Source organism: Pongo abelii, chromosome 9, assembly GCF_028885655.2.
Source record: "Pongo abelii isolate AG06213 chromosome 9, NHGRI_mPonAbe1-v2.0_pri, whole genome shotgun sequence".
In the NCBI taxonomy this organism is placed as follows: Eukaryota; Metazoa; Chordata; class Mammalia; order Primates; family Hominidae; genus Pongo; species Pongo abelii.
In genome coordinates this window covers 92,739,626-92,761,293 of record NC_071994.2, presented here as the reverse complement: position 1 = coordinate 92,761,293, position 21,668 = coordinate 92,739,626, and the positions used below count along the sequence as shown (strand labels likewise).

The 21,668-nt window shown below is 37.5% G+C and overlaps 1 protein-coding gene across 1 annotated transcript; it reads right to left on the bottom strand.

Annotated features, from left to right (window-relative positions):
- Positions 1-534: 534 nt before the first annotated feature.
- LOC129048874 (putative tripartite motif-containing protein 64B) lies at positions 535-6,630 on the bottom strand. Its single transcript, XM_054525498.2, has 6 exons — positions 5,835-6,630; positions 5,301-5,396; positions 4,295-4,525; positions 3,664-3,686; positions 2,127-2,224; positions 535-1,028 (listed from the first exon to the last, which is right to left on the bottom strand). Exons 1-6 carry the CDS (start codon positions 6,243-6,245, stop codon positions 535-537), a joined length of 1,353 nt encoding a protein of 450 aa, XP_054381473.1. The 5' UTR covers positions 6,246-6,630.
- Between the last annotated feature and the right edge of the window lie 15,038 nt (positions 6,631-21,668).

Genomic DNA, 21,668 nt, shown 5'->3' with positions numbered 1-21,668 from the left:
GAATGCATGCAAGGGCCATTGAAACCAAGAACTATAATCGAGCATATATGTCAGTAAGACAGTACAGTTCACTCTTATACTAATATATTTACACATTTACAAAAATCAGCAATTTTTAGTAACTGATGACCCAGACCATATTTTGTATTATTTGCTTCGCATAAAGTATCTACAATACACAAATCCACAAAGATCTAAAGTACAAAAGGGATTGTGAGTCGAGTGGGTGGGGAAGGCGCAATGAATAGAGAGTAATGATAAAGAGTTTTGGGTTTCATTTTGGGGTGTATAAAATGTCCAGGAATCAGACAGTTATGGTTTTTCACAACTCTTTATTAAAGTAAAATTTAGGAAACAAATGTATAATGTCAATGTGGTTATCCCATTTCATACCCAGATAATAATTTTGTTTCCTCAAGTTACAGTGAGCTCAAAGATGCTCACACATTGTCCTATTGTCTCACATGACAAGGTCTCGAGATTGGAAGATTTTTTAGGCAAGAGAGCTCACTAGGAAATAATGAAACCTGACTTTCATGGGGAACCAAAACAAAAGAAAGGTGTCAAAAGGGAAGACAAAGAGGAAGGGAAAAAGCTGTATATGAGGGAACCTTTTGAAACATCATAAAAGCTCACAACTGTGTTGTCATAATCCAGAAACACCCCAACCCGGCCCAAAGGTCTTTGCACATAGTGAGTTAAGGGAAGAAAGATGTTGGAGAGGCTATAGAGGTTGTTTCTCTTTGAAGAAAATAGAAAAAATGCTTCCTCAAAAGCAGGAATGTGATTTGTGTTTGCTGTCCTGGAATCTTTACAGACTCCCAGAATCCAGTTGGAGGAGTGGGTTACATCCACTTCCCAGTAATGCCTGCCGGAGGAGAAGGCCTGAGCTCCCCATGCTGCAAAGTTCTCTGCTCTCTGGGACTCCCCAGGTGCACCATCATGGTCATCTCCAAATATCACATTTCTGACATCCTCAGAAAGGCTCATATAGTGACTCGCCTTTTCCTTACTCAGAAGATCATCCACTGCAAGAAGAACAAAAATCAGATCAAGGAGTTACGTGGGAGTCAGATGTTATCTGCCCAGGTACTGGCTTTATTTGTACCTCCTGTAAGTGACAGAATACAGGGAGCAAAAAGACTTTGGAGACTGTCATCTATGAAGATCAAGGGTTATTATGACTTCTACAGCACAGAAGAATCCTTAAAATCACACAGAAAAACAAACAAACATATCATTAACTGTATGAATCAATGATTTAATGTCTGGCTTTGCATGATTTGTTTCAAGAGATATGTAACATTCTTTATTTATTTAGTAGAAAATGCCACTTGCATTGTTTGTATTCAATATAATTAACAAATAGACTTCACTCTGCTATGATGCTCTTATTTAATGGGATATAAAACATGCCTGTTACTTTTTTTTTTTTTTTTTTGAGACAGAGTCTCACTCTGCTGCCCAGGCTGTAGTGCAGTGGTGCGATCTCGGCTCACTGCAGCCTCCTGGGTTCAAGCGATTCTGCTTCCTCAGCCTCCCGAGTAGCTGGGATTACAGGCATGTGCCACCATGCCCAGATAATTTTTGTATTTTCAGTATAGATGGGGTTTTGCCATGTTGGCCAGGCTGGTTTCCAGCCATTGACCTCAGGTGATATTCCCGCCTCAGCCTTGGAGGATTATAGGCATGAGCCACTGTGCCCGGCCTCACCTCCTCCATTTTTAAACATCAAAATTTGATGGACTTCCATGCATGTGCACTTTAGAAGTTTCTGAAAATGATGATCATGTTCTGCTTTTACATGACGTGGTCAGCCACTGCTTCATTCAGTCTAATCCTGGTTTTAGCCCTCTGTTGTCTAATGGCTGCTTTACGTGTTTGGGCCATTTTCACAGAACTCTCAGCTTCCAGTTGTTGTGAAATGTATCTTACAGCAGTAAAGTTGTTCTGTTTATGGAAGTTTTAGTTATTTGGTTGGTCAAAGCTTTCTAATTTTTATGATAAATATTATTTCTACAATATATGATAAATTCACAGAAATTAAAACTAAAATGGGTAATAGCTCAACCAAGGAATCCACTAAACAGAAGTTGAGGCTGTACTGCCAAGCAGCTGGCTCTTACCTCTGAATTTGTTGAGCATATCTAGCGCTCCAGTGATGTGCCAGGAAGTGAGTTCTGGGTTCACTGGCTGGGGCTTTTCCATTTGCACCAACTCTGTCCTGCAAAGAACAACCTCAGTTACACTTTTAGGTCCAGGGATAATCACACAGTCATACAAATGTTTCAGATTTTCGTCCAACATATTTCTTGAGAAATCTCCCTTTTTTGTTAAATTCAGTATACATTTTATTCAACTATATTGAGGATATAGCAATGTTACTTTTATCTAAATTTAACATGTTAAAGTCCAATTTCTCCATTATCTCATACATGATCCTAATTTAAAATTACTGAGTGTCATTTCCTCCCTCTCCCCCTCCGGCCTCTTGAAAGTATACAGATATCCTGGGATTCTTGCTGAGAGAAGAAAACTCAGCCAAAGCCTTTGGGACCTCAGTCAGTAGTTGTCACCAGTGATGCAGTCAGGGTCTTACAGGGAATGCCCACTGACACTAAAGGTTTTGAACTTTTGTTCAAACCAGAGGAGTCTATTTTCAGCCTGTCTGCTCTGGCGCTGAGGATCCTGAGGCAGCCATTCCCCTCTTAGATTCTGCCTACAACAGGGGAGTGCAGAGATGGAGCAGGGCCTGGCTATTGATATCCCTGGGAACAAATCCTCCCTCCCTTTCCTGTCCTTAGGGCATTTCCCTCCTTCCTCTCTTTTTCACCTCTCGCCTCTCCAGAATAGGAGACTACTTTGTGATAACTCAGAGTAATCTTCTTAAGATTTGCTGGGGCAGGGCTGGAGAAGATGGGGTGAGTGGGTAGAAGAAAATCCAGAATGGCACACTGTTGTTAGATACATATCCATTCAGCCAGATAAGAAGGAAACTTCTGAGACAAAGAAGCCTAAGGTCCCAGGTTCTCCTTTGAAACCAAAACGGAACATAGCCACAGATCAATGCTAAATACCTCAAAACGTGTAGTTGACCCTTAAGCAACAAGGGTTTGAAATTTGGGGGTCCACTTATAAGTGGATTTTTTTCAATGAAAGTTTCACCTAGCTTGCCTGCCTCTCCTGCCTCCCACTCCATTTCTTTTGTTTCTGCCTCTGCCACTGCTGAGACACTGTCTTCTCTTCCTCCTCCTCTTCAGCCTACTCAATGTGAAGACAATGAAGATGAAGACCCTTATGGTGATCAACTTCTTAATGAGTAATAAATATATTTTCTCTTCCTTGTAATTTTCTCAATCATATTTTTTTTCTCCAGCTTACTTTATTGTTAGGATACAGCATATAATACATATACCATACAATATATGTTAATTGACTGTTTATGGTATCAACAGGCTTCCAGTCAATAAGAGGTCATTCGTAGCTTGGTTTTGGAAAAGTCAGAAGTTATACTTGGGTTTTCAAGTATGTGGAATTGCATGAAGGTGGTTAGTGAACCTAATCCCCACCTTTTTCAATGGTACATTGACTTTCAAGGGTACATTGACTTTATCAGTAAGGGAATGACTTTCTCAGCAATCAAAGTTCATTAGTGTAACTCACCGTTCCAGTATGTTTTCCAAGTCCTGCAAAGAAAAACACAAGTACTTAATCATGAGAATTCTGTCCTACTTTCCCTAGTATTCTTTGTTGTTTTTCTGGGTTAACCAGGTAGGTTTATTGATACACCTCTAAGGAACCATCCAAGGCTGTGTTAATAACAGAACCTCAACTGAACCATGGTGGTCTTCCTCAGTGGGCATTAGGAATCAAGGGACTGAGAATAAGACTGTGGAGTGATGTACGCGGCTATCCAGTTCTCACTGTCACCCATCTCCCAGGCTTAATCCCAAGAAGTGAGCATGTACTAGGGAACCTAAATTGAGTTTTATTAACAAAGCTAATATTCTCCTGGCCTAGCATTTGGTTGATTTTGGATAACATTTATTTGTGGCTAGTACTCCTGATTATACTGAAGAGGATTTCGTCCTATGTGATCTACCAAAATGGCAAAAATCTCCCAAAGATTACCAGAATATGCAAAAACAAGTCACTGGACAAACGCAATGACAGAGCCAAGGAGCATGTGTCACTTATCTAAGAGTAGTTACATTTGCAGGTAGCATATGAATGTCCTGGCATCATTACCCAACAAAGTCTTCCTGACTCTGGATGATGGACCCTCCCTCCTCACCTGGAGCAGCTTCACATCAGGCATGTGGCACATCTCCCACAGCTCTCTGTACATGTCTTTCGTCTTTTTTATATGTTGGGTTATTCTTACTTCACTGTCTTGGAGTTGTCGAACAATCTCTTCTGCTTCTCTGTCCATTGTCTCCAGATGGCGCTGCTCCTCCTCCAGGAGAAATTGGCGCAACTTCTGATATTGATATCTGATCATCCCTTTCCTGAGGGCCACATAGTCCTGCAGAGATACTCAGTTAAAAGAATTGCATCTCCTCACTCTCAGCAAAACACTTAACACTTCACTGTTATTCTCCTAGGATATGCAAGCAGTAAACTCATAAGCTCTGTGTCTCATACTTGAAAAGGTTCTTGAAGATTTGCTAGTCTCCTCTACCCATCCTTTCTTCATGTTCCTCCTAGTCTCCCTTTCTGTATAAATCAGTACCTCAAAAGGACTCAAGATCCCTGCCTGTGTTGCTTCTACAGGATTCTTACTTCATTAATTACTGTCTTTTTTACCTGGTTCTTCTTAATTTTATTTTGTTCCTTTGCCTGATTCTTCTAAACATTTTTAAATATTTCAGTATACACTCTACCACCGAGTTTTTAAAGAAATTACTTCAGGTTTTTTTTTCCTCCACTAATTTCTCTATTTCTCTCCTCACCTTCACAGCAAAACTTTAAACTACTCGATGTGAATACAATGATTTAAACAACTCAATGCTATCCTATTCTCAGTGCCTTGGAAGTTTTATCTAAACCCTCAAGGTTACATCAGGAATAATTATCATGCCCTGTTTATTTCATATACATGTACATACTAGTATTTTTTGCACCAGCTCCTGTTGGCCTGTATAATGATAACTGCTGATATATCATTTGAAACCACTCTTTTGTTTTTTTCTGGGAAGAGGACACTGCTATTTTTTAACTGATAAGCAGAATTCGGCTAAGAAGTCTAAGCTAGCATTGTGCCAATCTACATTAAAAACATAAAACCTTTTTATCCCTACCGTTAATGAATGGATTTTGCTAATTTCCTGATTTAGATTGTTTTGCATTTCTTGAGTGCTCCTCCATAAAGGATCCATTTTCTTTAGAAGTTTCTCCTGCAAAATAGACATGACCTTTAGTAGCAGATAAGACGTTACTGGATATGTTATTCCCTTTTTATGAGAAAAGCCTGTTGTTGAGAGAAGGGTAAATGTGAGTTCCCCTGAAGTGGTCAGAGTTTTTACAAGTTAACCTAATTTGATTCTAATATGTGGAATATCAGAGGTAACAGAAACATATAGTAGACAGTTTGAGGAGACCCAACAGCTAATCAATTTTTTAAGAAATTGGATTTCATATATCCTGGCTCTGGAGAAGTCAAGCTTGCAGCAAAAGCAAACCGTGTTCCCAGAACACATTTATATCTAGAGATTTATATCGAAAATTCAGAACCTCACCATCTCCATTCTCTCCACCTTTATTATCATAAGCTCTCATTTTCTCTCTCATTTAGGATCATGTGGATTCCCAGTTGCATTGGAGGTGTCACTTACCCTGCACTCCTCAGCAGCCCATCCTATTGGTCTGTGGCCATAAGCCTCATGCTCTGGTGACTCAGAGCAGGGCCCACAGAGGAGTCTCTCCTCTGCCTCACAGAAGAGCCCCTTTTCCTCTTCATGTAGCACACAGATCTGCTTCTCTGAGCTGTTGATGTTGTGAGGTCTGTGCTGCCTTGCAAGAGAAGCCAACTTCTTGAGAACAATATTGGTGTTGAAGTCAGTCTTCTGGGGGATTTTCCCACACACAGGACAGCCCGTTGGAGCTTGGCCTTCCTCCCAGAGTAGACAAAGGCAGGGCCTGCAAAAGCTATGCCCACAGTCAATGGTGACAGGGTCCATTAAGTAGTTCCTGCAGATAAAGCAACAGAGTTCCCTCTGGAAGGTTTGCAGTGTGTCTGAATCCATGTTTCTGGAAATTTAAAACAGAAAAATTTAAGAGAGAAAATTATTTTTGACCACATGGAGGGGGAAGGGCCTGTGGCTAGTTCTTGTCTGCTTCAGCTCTGTTCAATCTACCTGTTAACTTAAGCCCAGTACAGACCTAGATGTGGTAAATATAGGCAAGATGGGTTTATACTATAACACAAGTGGAAAAATGAGACAAGCATCATTTTAGTTTAAAACAAGCAATGTTCTCAATTATAAGTTATTTGGGCAAGCTGAATATTGGGGTAGAAGGGAACAATTAGGATAACTTCCCAGTTACTTCTATTAGCTGATTGTTCCAGAAACCCATACAAACCCATCTCTCTCTCTCTCTTTCTTTTCCTCCATGACCCCTTGAGTGGAACTTATACAGGGATACTTAGTCTCACTCTCTGGCACCCAAGTAACACATGTACTTTTCTAAAGACAATTAAAAATTGGTTAAGTTTAATCTAAGTGTGTTTAGTTTAATCATTATGGGCTTCAACACTTAACTCCTGTAACTATAAACAGCTGAACTTATGCTTCTAATGTTAATCCCAAAATTCAACCTTTACATAAATACAATGAAAAATTGTTATTTCTTATTCAAGACAATGTTTTTGCTCAGAATGATTTCAGACCATCAGAGTATCTTCATATTTTGAAATGGTGACTATGCAAGCTATGAAAGTACTCAGCAACAATTAATCAATTTTTACTTAAACCAAAAAAGAAAGTAAACACTCAATTTTTTTCTTTAAAGAATCCAGAGATGTAATTAATGGAAGCATGACCACCAATTTATCTTTATTCCCTGTGTTTCTCCACAGCGATCAAAGTCCCTACTTCCTGGGAGTCTTTACCAGTTGATGGGATCTATTTGAACACTTTTCAAATCCAGTCTGCTCATTGAAGATTTGAAAAGGACTACAAACATGACCTTTACAACAAGGGTTTTCCAATGAATCCTACACATTTAACACTTACACTGATGACATGTAGTATACTACAAAGCTATAGTAAGCAAAGCAGCATGGTACTGGTGTAAAAATAGACAAATAAACCAGCGTAACAGATCAGAGAACCCAGAAACTGTTACACTTCTCTACAGCCAACTGAATTTTGACAAAGGTAGCAACAGTATTTACTGGGGAAAGGACAGTCTTTTCAATCAACACTGCTGGCAAACTGGATATTTACATGCAGGGAATAAAATTATACCCTCACCTCTCACCCTATGCCAAAATCAACTCAAAATAGATTGAAAACTTTCATGTAAAACCTGAAAGAACAAATCTACTAGAAGAAAACATAGGAGAAATGCTCCAGGACATTAATCTGAGAAAAAATTGTATGAATAAAATCACAAAAGCCTAGTCCACCAAAGCAAAAATCAACAACTGGAATTATATTAAACTGCAAATCTTCTGCACAGCAAAGGAAACAATCAATGGAGTGAAAAGACAACTGACAGAATGAGAAAAAATATTTACCAACTATTCACTGGACAGGAGATTGATACCCTGAATATACAAGGAAGTCAAATAACTCAATAGCAAATTAAAAAGAAGAAAAAAAAAAACCGCAAACAACCCAATTAAAAAATGGGCAAATGATCTGAACAGACAATTAACATATGCCAATTTACAAAATAAAATTGAAATGGAAAAAGTCTATTCCGTATATGTAACATATTGAAAATTGTAAGCTCTTTTTGGATTCCATAATTACACAAATACAGTGGAATTATAGCTGCTAAGACATAACATGCCAAATAATGCATAAGGTAATATAATACAAAATGGGGGCTAGGCATAGTGCTGCGTGCCTCTAATCCTGGCATTGAAGAGGCCAAGGTATGAGGATGGATTCGGGTCAGCAGTTCTAGACCATCCTGCGCATCTTATTGATATCTCATCTCTACTAAAAATTCTTTTAAAAATAATGCTGGCGTGATGGCACATGCTTGTAGTCTCAGCTACTCAGGAGACTGTGGCGGCAGGATTGCTTGAGCCCAGGAGGTCCAGGGTGCAGTGAGCCATGATAGTGCCACTTCAGTCCAGCCTAGGTGATAGAGTGAGACCCTATCTCAAAAAAAAAAAAAAAAAAAACCCAGTCAAAAAACTTGATATAACACAAACCAATATATTATACATGCTCTAATTACAGATATTTTAAACAATGATGTTATTTCAAATAACTGGGTAAGCTACTCGTTTGCTTAGACAAGATGTAAATGTCCCGGCCAGTGAGTTTAAAGTATTTGTATAAGAAAAATTAAGCATGAAGGGCTTCACTACAAATGTCATACACACCAGAATCTGCGATGTATTGTCTCAAGTCTAGAAGATTCATGGATATCCAGGTCAGCAGCAACACTGAGCTCACCAAAGCCCAGCCTCCAGACAATTCAGTCTGACTTCTCTGGAGAAGTCTTCCCTGGACAACTCTGCTTTTTAAGTGATTAGACTCACCTAAGAACACTCCCACTTCCTGGGATTGGCTACTGTCTGGAGAAAGAAGTGGAATGGGAAGATTAGGTTACCCAGAAGGGTGTAACATTGGGGAAGGGTGTAACATGGGGAGATCGGATTTATAAAGTACAGACAATCATGCCTACGGGATTATAGCCCAACAGAAGGTAGAGGATTTTGGAGTGATATGCAAGAACCTTAACCTGACATAGGTTGTTCACAGACATTAAAACTGAAACAATTATTTCATTAAGTAATGTTTTATTTCACAAACAATTGCTCTCACAATTAAAAACAATTGCTTTATTATTTTAAACTGAAATGTATCATCTATATTTCCATTAAAGATGTTTTATTTATTCTTCAACAAGCATATACTAATGACAATGAACTAGGTATTAGAAATAAATTATATTAAACTATAATAGACAATTTCAGTCCTGCTAGAACATCCAGACTAGTGAATGAGATGTATCATAATTAAAGAATCACACAAGTAAATATACAATTAGAACTATAAGCTCAATAAATGAGCAGTACATGTTTTGAGGGTCTGTAGTAGGAGGGAGGTGCTGAATGCAAGCTTACACAAGGCTTTTATGAAGATATGAAAGCACTGAGATTTGAGGAATAGGAATACATTAACTTGGCAAAGAGAGATAGAGAGAAACTTTCTTTGCAGTGACAGCAGCAGATGCAAATGCTTCCTGGATGGAGGAAGCCTGGTACAGTTGAGCTCCAGGCCATTGGAGTTAGAGTGACAAGAATGAGAGTGGTCTGATGGGAGATGAGGCTGCAGAGGCAGGTACAGGCTTCAGAACATGGAAAAGACGAGTTTGTTATCTAGAAATCATGGGAAGCCGGTGAAGTGTCAGTCTAGTTTTAAAATATATCATTGCTAAATAAGTCTCCAGTCATTATTTATCTGAATACGTACACCTCTAAAATATTAAATGAAATAACTAACCCATCTATGGAGCTCTCGTAAAAAAGTGCACCTAGGCACTTAGTTGTGTTTTAAATACTATGACTTTATATACAACAGTTGGTGAATTTACTTGTCTAATTTTTTTGTTGTCTTCCCTATTTTATGACCATTTTCAATGGTGAATTTATACACAAATAAAATGTACTTTTTTGATTTTATGCCATGGTGAATAATTTTAAATTAGATACTTTACATAAGTATATACGTATGGACATGTAGAAGATGTACAGCATGTATATTTACATTAAAATATGATGCAATGTCATAAATAATTATTTAAACAATAATTATGTGTATAATTATCTTTAACAAAGTACACACAGAAAACTAATTTTGAATAGAGTTTGGTGACTCCTGTCTGTAATTCCAGCTAGTTGGACAGCTGGGCAAAAGGGTCACTTGACTCTAGGAATTCCAGGTTTCCCCAGGCAACATAGGGTGACACCTGTCTCTAAAAAAAAAATGTTTTTACCCAGGCCTGGAAGCAAGCACATGTAGTTCCAGCTAATCAGGAGGACCAGGCAGGAGGATCACTTGAGCCTAGGTGTTGGAGGCTGCAATGAGCTATGATCATGCACTGCACTTTGGCCTGAGTGACAGAGGGAGAACTTGTCTAAATAAAGGAAAGAAAAAAATGAGAGAAAAACAAAGTTATAAGTCAGAAAGTGTTGCTTTTTCTCTGTTCTCTAGAAGAATTTGTCTAAAAGTGTGTTATTTCTTTCTAAAATGCCTTGAAAATTTCGCTGAAAGAGATCACTGGAGTTTTCTTTGTGAGTTTTGTTTTTTAAATAATACAGGGAATTTTAAGAATCCAAATCATATCTTTCATTTTTCTACGTTCTCTTCCATCTGTTTTAGTCAGCTGTGTTTTCAAGAAATTTTCTCATGTCATCAAAATTGTCGAATGTATAGGTATAAATTGTTCCTAAAATATTCATACTGGCTTATTGATATCTGGATGACCTATGAGTTTGCCTGCTTATTCTTGATTTGAACTCCCCCCCTCCATTGTTTAAATGAATCTCATTGGGAATTTATTAATTTAATTTATCTATTTAAAGAGCCTACTTTTGAATTTGTTGATTTATCTTTTGCATGCTTTTTAATCAATTTTCTGCAATTTCTCTAATTTTTTTTTAGTTTTTTAATGGGAATTTGCTGTAATTTTCTGGCTGTTTGCAACAGACCTTTCTTTGTTAATAACAGATGCATTTAATGATATACATTGTTTTGTAAGCATTGTCTTAAATACGTTTCAAAAGTTTTTTTGTTTTGTATTTTGAATATTATTTAATTAAACATGCTTTCTTCATTGTTTTTCTTTAGTGCATGTATTTTCAGGGAAACTATAAAGGAGAGGGGAGGGAATGCATTTTTTGAATGATATTTAAAACAATTAGAAACAATTGAAATTAATTTTAATAAAACATTATAACCCAATATATCCAAAATGTTTTCAACCTAATAAACATTACAAATATTAGTGAGATATTTTTTATTCTTTTCTTTTTTGAGACAGGGTCTGGCTTTGTCACCCAGACTGGAGTGCAGTCGCTGGATCCTGTCTAGCTGCAGTGTCAACCCCCCTGGCTATAGCAATCTTCCCACCTCAGCTTCCCCAGTACCAGGGACTACAGGTTCATGCCACCATGCTCCGCTAATTTTTATTTTTTTAGAGAGACGAGTTTTCGCAATGTTGCCTAGGCTTTCCTCAAACTCCTTTCCTGTGTTCACCTCTCAATGTGCTGCGATGACAGGCTTGAACAATAATGTTCATACATTTTAGGAAGAAAGTCCTAAGCCTACTTAGGTGTTTTAAAAAAGGGTAGATTGGAATTTACTTTCTCTAAACTCAATAGTTTCTAGAACTATAAATTAGAGTCAAGTATTAAAGGCCCCAGGAAGACAATTTTAGAAGAAAAGTTTTCAAAGTGAGCCAGGCTAGATGCTTTATAATTGAGCATTTGCTGGATATGTCTTGGCATCCTAATGGCCAACGCTGAGGGTTTTTATTTTTTTTAATAATGTGAAAGACTGAACTTTGTTACATGTACATTGTGTAGAATTTCCAAAGTTAGAAACTTTTCTTAAAACACTTCACTACATTCCTTTTATTTATTCATTTTTTTAAAAATTTAAACTATGCATGGATACACCCTTAATGGAAGATTAGGTTTCTGCAGTTTCAAAGGCAAAACCTAGTCCTTTTGATTGGCTCTATTTAATTGTATAATTGCTTTATCGATTAAAATTTTAAAAAACTTCTACAAATACATTCCAATGATAGATAACTAAATCAGTTGTCTGATGTCATTATACAATGTTACATTTTTTTTTTTTTTTTTTTTTGCTTTTGAGATGAAGTCTGGCTCTTTCACCCAGGCTGGAGTGAAGTGGCAGGATCTCAGCTCACTGCAACCTCCACCCCAGGGGTTCAAGCAAATCTCCTGCTGGGATTACAGGTGCCTGCCACCTTGCCCAGCTAATTTTTGTATTTTTAGTAGAGAGGGGGTTTCACCATGTTTGCCAGGCTGGTCTTGAACTCCTGACCTCAGGTAATCCACCCGCCTCGGCCTCCCAAAGTGCTGGGATTACAGGCATGAGCTGCCACAGTGGCCTGATGTTTCCTTTTTGAGTCCACATAAAGTGACTTTATAATTATCTTTTAATGACTCATTATTAAAACCTAAAACATATGAAGAACGATTTTGTTTTCTACTTTTATCTACAATACTAGATTTTCCATGATTTTTAAAGAGTAGAAGACTCTTTTTTTTTTTTTTTGAAATGTAGTCTCACTCTGTTGCCCAGGCTGAATTGCAGCGGCACCATCTGGGTTCACTGCATCCTCTGCCTCTCAGGTTCAGGTGATTCTCCTGCCACAGCCTGCTGAGTAGCTGGGACTACAGGTCTGTACAACTATTCCAGCCTAATTTTTGTATTTTTATTAGATATAGGGTTTTGCCATGTTGGTCAGACTTGTCTCGAACTCCTGACCTCAAGGGATCCGCCCTCCTTGGCTTCCCAAAGTGTTGGGACTGAGCCACCACGCCCAGACTGGATTGGTTTTTAAGAATTTGATTTATACATGTTTAATTTTAAAGAATGGCTTTTTGTGTTTTTAAACTTTTTAAAGTTAAAAACCTTTCACGAGAAACTGGTGAACTTAAATGACATTGAAGATAATTTACTATTACTTAACAGAGGGGTCATCTTTGGAGAATGGGTTATGGGTATAAAATTGAAAAATAGATTTGTATCCTGACATCAATATTCTGAAGCTCTATCTCCAGTGACTTAGAGAAATTCTCAAATCACCAAACACAATAAATAAATGAATATAAAAGTATAGTGGCTCATTCACTTCTCTAAAGCATTTTCTAAACTCCCAGAATTATGAAAAACACGGAAGATTCAAATACTTTGCTGAAATGGGTCAGAATGGGAGGTATCTACTTAGCCTATGGGTGCTTTCAACTCTGACTCAGCAAATCATAGGTATTAACTTTCTCTGTGGCCTACTCCTCACACCCTCCTAACCCTTTCTTGCTCAATATTCTTCTTAACTCTGCATCTAGGTTTGCTATCATATTACCACCCAAATAATAATTGGTTTGGATGTATTTACATAATACAAAGTTCTTTAAGTAACTAATAACATTTACTTAGCATTAATTGGTCCCTTTCTATGCATGAAGCACTGTTCTACTTGCTGATACCTACAATATTTTTCATAGACTTTAAAATACATCGGCATACACAGTGTGAAATCATTTTTTGTGTGTGCTTGTTATTTAGGTCACAATATTAAAATACATATTGCTGGAATTCTAATAAAAACATACTGCACAGGAATGGTGAGATAGCATTTAAATCGGGAAAGTTCAGCTTGACAGGGTCCTATTACCAGTGCATCCTGTTAGCCTAACAACATTCAACATCATAAGTAGCACATCAGTAACAAGCTCTTACCTGAGACGAGGTTAGAAATGTGTATTTTTATTTTATAAATAATCTCTGAAAAAGACAGCCTTCTTAAGCACAAATGTCATTTATTATGGTACATTCAGTCTTTTTCAATTTTTTACTTTCAAACAATATTCTCAAATATATTTAGAAAAAGGCTTTAAGGCATAGCATTTCATTAATGCTCATTGTTTGGGAAAAAAAAACCCAACTGGAATACAAGCACATGAATTTATGTTTATTTTTTTAACTGTGGATTATCATGGTATTTAATCTACTTATTATAAAAAATTTTTGAAAATAGTAATTGATATAACTTGAGACTTTTCATCAAAATTTGAAGAGATCAACAATATGCATAATGAATTTGAGTTGGAAATAATGTGTAATACAAGTAAAAACAAAAATGCATTTTGCATTCCTACCTGGAGAAAAAAAGATGAAATAACATACAGGTTGAGCACCACTAATCAAAATATCTAAAAATCCACAGTACTCCAAAATCTCAAATGTTTTGAGCTGTGAAATGTCACCAAAATTGAAATATCCCACACGTGACCTCATATGAGAAGTAACAGTCAAAACATATTCTCAGTGGACAAAAGACTCTCCCAGCCCCTTCAGTTGCAATATATCTTTCTGTGTCCACCTGGATGCCCCCAAGCAAGAGCACTCACAAAGGGTAATAAAATGGCATGTGTACACAAACTTTGCTTCATGAATAAAATTATTTAAAATATTGTCTAAAATTATCTTTAACCTATCTGTATAAGGTGTATATGAAACATAAATTTTGTGTTTATACTTGGGTTGATACACAAGATATCTTATTATGTATATGCAAATATTCTGCAATCCACAAATATCCAAAACCTGAAATTCTTCTGGCCCTAACATCGTGAATAACAAACAGTCAACTTGTATTACATGGTTTTATAATGGATTTATTTGAAAATGTGACTGAAATCTGTGGATGAAATTTTGCAAACATCAGTTTAAGACAAATAGTATTATTTTGTGTAGCAGAAGGGGATACACCGGGTTTATTTCTCCACAGCATCCAAGTAGAATGTGACAGGGTTAAGGAGGAAAGATTTCTATATGTAGTACTCGTGATCCTTTTGGCTTAGGGTAGGTAAAAACACAAGACATGCTAACCTTACATTCTGCTCTGTTCCTTGGACATTTTATAAACAACACTTAGTGTTGTTTATAAACAACAATGGATTCCAGTGAAGGGAAATGGCTAAGTCCATAAGCACCATTAGAACTGGCAGGGTTCAGGAAAGAATGTGAAAACTCTACACCACAGTGCTCATTTTTCTATACTGTGCTAGGAAAGATGAATGGAAAATAAACTTGGCAATGTAATGTCTGAGAACAGGATACACGGCCAGATATGGGAAGAATAAAATACAAGAATCTTGTGTCTACTGAATCTAGAGAAGAAAATATTCTGTTAACTCTTTGCTATGAAAATGCTTTGAGGCTGGGAACAGTGGCTCATACCTGTAGTAATCCCAGTGCCTTGGAAGGTTGAAGCAGGAGGATTGTTTGAGTCCAGGAGTTTGAGACCAGCCAGAAAAGCAAAAGAAGACCATATCTCCACAAACAATTTAAAAACTAACCTGAAGTGGGGGTGTCTGCCTGTAGTCAGAGCTACTCAGGAGGCCGAGGTTGAGGATAGCTTGAGCCTAGGAGGTTGAGGCTGCAGTAGCTATGATCCAGCAACTGCACTATAGTCTGGGTGACAGAGTGAGACCCTGTCTCTAAGAAAAGAAAAAATAGAAAACGAAAAACATGATTGAAATCTAAAACCTAGGGTGCTGGTAGTAATTGTTGCCTCCATTATTTTCTCAAGGAAGAAAACCTACTCGATTCTGATTTTTACAGCCTAATGATAATGTAGCAATATTCGAGAACTGAATGTTTCATTCATCAGAGAAAGAAACTTCAGGAATCATATGTGTTTCTGTGGCTCTAAGTGAGACAACATTGAGAGATTTGAGGATTTATGGAGTTGACGACATGGGATTGATCCCTGAATCCATCCCATACAGGAAACAGGAACATAAAAAGATTGCTTATGACCGGGCGCGGTGGCTCATGCCTGGAATCCCAGCACTTTGGGAGACTGAGGCGGGCGGATCACGAGGTCAGGAGATTGAGACCATCCTGGCTAACAACAGTGTAATCCCGTCTCTACTAAAAATACAAAAAAATTAGCCGGGCATGGTGGCGGGCGCCTGTAATCCCAGCTACTCGGGAGGCTGAGGCAGGAGAATGGAGTGAACCCGGAAGGTGGATCTTGCAGTGAGCCAAGATCACGCCACCACTGCACTCCAGCCTGGGCGACAGAGCAAGACTCGGTCTCAACAACAACAACAACAAAAAATGCTTACCTTTTATGTGCTCATATGTAAAGTTGGGACAATGCTAAACATATTGCATATTTTCTGTGGAGATTAGGAACAATGTGTGCATGGAGACAGCACAGTAACTGGTACATCATAGCCCATGTATCACATTGTCCCCTTCCTTTTTCTAACATATTTCTCTCCACTCAAATTGATAAGAGGTTTCAAGAGCAAATGACTTGGGTTTGTAGAAAAATAGACAATAAACGGGTAAAACAATTGAGAAGAAATGCAAACAAAAAAATGTGTTAAAGAAAAGATAGCCCTGGACATTCAGGATCCAGGAAGTGAAATATAACTTTTTGGAAAATTAATAAATTTTGTTAGCATGGGAAAAAATATGCAGAATTCTCTCCATGTGTGCAAATAAAACAAACAAAATGTCAAAGGAGTTATAATACCTAGGTTTTAAATGGTATTTATCATAGAATGGCATTTTTATAAAAATTAAAAAATTTCCAGAATTAAATAAAGTCAGATTTCTACATATGTTAAGGAAGCAGAAATAGATCACCAACTTTCATACAAAGATTTTCCCATGAGTTTTAGAACCCAGATGAAAAAAAGAGTCTATTACCAGATTCTCAAAAATAGATTTGTAATTCAACAGAAAACTTTGTGGTAGAGGTAGGTTTCAGATGCTAGAATGAAAACAGTCTCATGTACAAAAAAGTATCTTTTTTATTAAAAGGAGAAGCACTGGGAAATAAGACAAATTCCAAATTGGCTGGAGTGTATCCACATCATGGATTGTTCTTGCCTATACCCACCTCTACTCTCTCTTCTGGATTGGGTAGGACTTTTGGAACCTACAAAATGCCAACTCTAAAGAGAATTATTTTCTTATATTTGTTTCATGGTCTGAGACTCCAGTAGGAAAATAGGTTATTTCCTTGATAACGCCACAGTAGACAGAGGTAGGTCTGTAATTGAAAGCTCCTAATTTCCAGTGCTCTAGGCTTCAGCTGCCAAAAGCCGAGTGTTTGAATAAGTGAATGATGTGGTGCAAAAAGTGGTTGAAATAAAATCAGAAGCTACCTACCTTCCTTTCTCTCCTTGCCCTAATTCCTTCCTGATACACAGCATCATCAGACCTTGTAATGGAGTACCAGGGCCCCACCACGGAGCTCCAGAATTTAAGCAGAGAATGTCTGCAGGATCCACTCCATGACTGAAGGTTTCACAAATTTCCCACTCTGGAGTCCAGGACTGAGCCAACAGGGCCCCCACATACAACCAGCGCAGATCTTACTTCTGTGTGGACACTTTGATTAATTACTTAGATTTATTGAGGTACAGAACGTGCATACAGGGTGGTCAGTCAGTTGGTGGTCTTGGACAGTAAACTGACAATAGAACAAGAAAATCTATTGTCCAAATCCTTGTATTTAATGAAATATAAACTCTGGATGATTTTATGATGTGTCAACTTGAGTACATGTATGTACAAAGAGGGAAATGAGGGCAGTAGCCATTTTGTGGCATAGACATACCTTATTATTCTTCAATGAAACACTTACTTAGGACCTGCTGGAAAGGCATTTTGCAGATGCAAGCAAAGGTCCTAATCCTGTGACTAAGACGTGTACCCAAGTAAGCCTGACTTCATCAGTGAAAGTCCTTTAAAGAAATACATAGGCATTCCTCAAACAACATTTTAAACAGCAAATGGGACTCTAATCTTCCAATTGCACCCTATTGACTTTAAACCAAAGCTTTGATTCATGACCACTGGGATCCAGCCAGCAGGGGATTTCTTTTCCTGATGGACTGTACCCAGGCTCTCACATATGCTTAAGCAGCCCCAACAATTGTGTAAGCCAAGTCTTTGCACTTAATTCATATGTGAATCTCCCTAACTATACATGTATCTTATGGGTTCTGCTTTTGTCTTTGAACCTGGACAGACATGGGTCTGATAGATTTGTCTTCCCTGTTTTGACAGTCTTGACCATAAGTCTTCTGGACCATTGGCAAAGAATTCCTCTGTCAGAAGATATTTGAGTAGTCCCTTCTGAAATCTCTTTCTTTTTAAAAAATAATTTTCATATAACAACAAAAAGATTTGGTATAGAAAGAAAAACATAGTCCATCCCTATCATTTGGATTCTGTATTTGTGAATTTGCCTATATCCTAAAAGTTATGTATAATCCCCAAAATAATTCCCATGGTGCACTCGTAGTCATTGTAGGAAATCATGCACTATGTGGAGAAAAGCGTTAAAATAATAACTCATCTTTCACCCATGAGACTGGTGAAGTTTTGTAAATTCAATGAGAGACCCCAGGTTAGCGGGTTTATTTGGTTAATCAGTGATTTCTCTTAGAGTGGTAGAAAACAGAAAACAAAAAGGAAAGTTTTATCTTCCATTGGACTTCTCTGGAAATATCCTATAAATGTACTAAAGCAGCATTTAAGCTGGATGAGGTGGTTTATACCTGTACTCTTAGCACTTTGGAAGGCCGAGACCAGAGGATCACTTGAAGCCAGGAGTTGGAGAACAGCCTGGGCTACAGAATCATACACTGACTTTACCAAAAATTTCAACAAAAAAAAATTAGCCAGGTGATGTAGTGTGAGCCTAAAGTCTTAGCTACTTGGAAGGCTGAAGCAGGAGGATTACTTGGATTTCAAGGCTGCAGGGAGCTATGATTATGCTACTGCACTACAGAAGGAGACCCTTTCTCTAGAATAAATAAATGTGCACTTAGAGGAATGCCTGTATCATGGAAGAAACTCAATAAACAGTATAAAATGCATCTTAGTTAATTTCTAGCCTATGTATGCTCTAACAGGATTTATGTTACATATGATTCATTCAGGCACTGGTGTTCAGAATGAAAGTGTGATGATAATTTAATCAGAGCTGCGAAGGTGTGTTCTAAATACTGCATAAACCTAATCATCTTTGTCTCCACCTTTCTGAATGCTCTAAATACCCGTAAAGAGGTGGGTGTGGTCCTCACAGATTCTTATAAAAGGACACAGATGAGACAAGCTCAGTTTTCTCTGAAGGAGAAGGACTGCACCTAGAACTGCATTTTGGTGACCTTTGAAATTCAGTACTGCAGTGAATAAGCTTCTGACCTTGAGGTGAACTTAACAAAATTATTTTTGGAAGAATCGTTGTGGGAACCATTAAAAGAACTCAGGGGTGAGTGAAACATAATGATAAAATTATATCATCTTTCCTTTACACAATAATAAATTAGTGTTAAAAAATCTCATTATCTTAAATCTACACAATGATACCATTTGTAACTCATATTCTTACTATAGATTTTATGAATTATAAGGATACTAATTGTTGTTATTTTGTGTTTTCTATGATTGTTTAATATAGTTCTGAAAAACTTAAAATATCTAGTGTTTGCTGCAACAGATATGTATTCATCATGAATATATGGAGTTGATACATATACGTACACATAGGTGTGTGTGTATATGTGTGTAATGAGTGTATTAATATTGTCCACTTGAATGGAGAAGACATTAATGAATGATGAAGTTATTTGCTTTCATAATATTCAGGTTTTAGACATGACTTTAAATTAGTAAGGTAATGATGAGTGATGCAAAATAGTGAAACTAAAACAGTGAGAAAGCTCCCCAAAATATCCTACTTTAGAAATCAAAACACAATTTTTCAAACAAGTAAATTTATAAGATCTAATTTGGTATGTGATTGTGATTGTCATCTCATTTGAGTCTCAATCTTATTAAACTGTGAAAAATTTCTTAAAATGTCTTAGATGAGCTCTGGAAAATATTTGCAATTCTAAGATTTTTCACTGCTTTCACTTAAATTCAGAAGTGATATCAAACTAGCAGCATAAAGGACTTAAAATTGCAAAACAAAGATTATAGTTTTTATATTAGTCAGGGTTCTCCAGACAGAACCATAGGATGTATACATATATGTGTGCAGATACATTCATGGGCCATTTGAGTCAGCCACAAACCACATATGGTGGTCCCATAAGATTATAATACCAATATGTTTACTGTACCTTTTCTGTATTCAAATATGTTTAGATACACAAATAGTTATCATTGTGTTACAGTTGCCTACAGTATGCAGTACAGAACATACTGTACAGGTTTGTAGCCTATTGTAGGAACAGCAGGCTATAGTGTATACCATAGGTGTGTAGTAGGCTATGCCACTTAGATTTGTGTGGTATAGTCTATCATATTAAAACAATAAAACTGCCTGGCTGGGCACTGTGGCGTGTGCCTATAATCCCAGCACTTTGGAAAGCCAAGGCAGGCAGATCACTTGAGGCCGGGAGTTCAAGTGCAGCCTGGCCAAAATGGCATGACCTCGTCTCTACTAAAAAAATACAAAAATTAGCCAGGCCTAGTGTCACGTTGCTGTAATCCCAGGTACTCGGGAACCTGAGGCAGGAGAATCGCTTTGGACCTGGAGGCGGAGGTTACAGTGAGCCGAGATCACACCACTGCATTTCAGCCTGCATGAAAGAGGGAAACTCTATCTCAAAAAAAAAAAAAAAAACGAAACTAAAAACACCTGACACATTTCTCAGAACATACATGTGTCTACAAGCTATACATGATTCTACATGGGACAGAATTCATCAGGAAAATTAATTTGCTTGATTATGGAGTCTAGAGAGTTCCAATATAGGCTGTCTCTAAGCTGGTGTCCTGAGAATACCGGTATCCTGGCTAAGCTCAAGTCTGAAAGCCTCAGAACAAGTTTCAGGAGAGAGATGGAGGAAGTTGCCTTTTTTCTGCCTTTTTCTTTATATCTGAGGTATCAGCTGATTGGATGGTGCCCACACACATTGAGAGATGAGGCTCCTACTCAGCTCACCAACTCACATGTCTCTCTTCTCTAGAAACACCTTCACAGAGTCACCCACAAACAATGCTTCACTAGTTCCCTAGGTATTGGTTAATCCAGTCAGACTGATACCTAAAATTCACCATCACACCATGGAAATAAAATTACACCTCTTTAAGTTTAACAAAAACCTCCTATATGTTAGTTCAGAGTTTGCACTGCCCTCGGGGAAGTTAATTTAATCTGCAAGAAAGTAAAAAGATCCAATATCTTTAATAATTTTTCTTTTCTCTACTAGTGAACCCTGATTGGTTTAATTGCAGTCTTTTTCTTTGTTTACTTGGTTGGTTGGTTATTTTTTTTTAATTTTGTTTTGATTTGGGTCTTTGTTTTTAATTTAATTTAATTTAATTTTAAGTCCTGGGATAACTGCAGGACGTGCAGGCTTGTTATGTAGGTAAACTTGTGCCATGGTGGTTTGATGCCCAGCTTTTGTGGCCCTCTATAAAAATATGTCATAGAACCATCTTCTCATATTTCTTTGGCCATCTTCTCATATTTCTTTGGCCCAGGTAGTTTTTTCCCACTCTTTCATAGTCATTCATCAGTTATTGAAAGAAAAATAGAGAAAATTATGATTTATTCTGACCACTTAGAATCAAAACCCAATTTCCAGATCTACATTCAGAAAATAGGTATGTGAATAGATTCATATTATGCTACAGACAGGAACTAGGAGTAGAAGGGACTGTGAGTCCTCTAGCTAG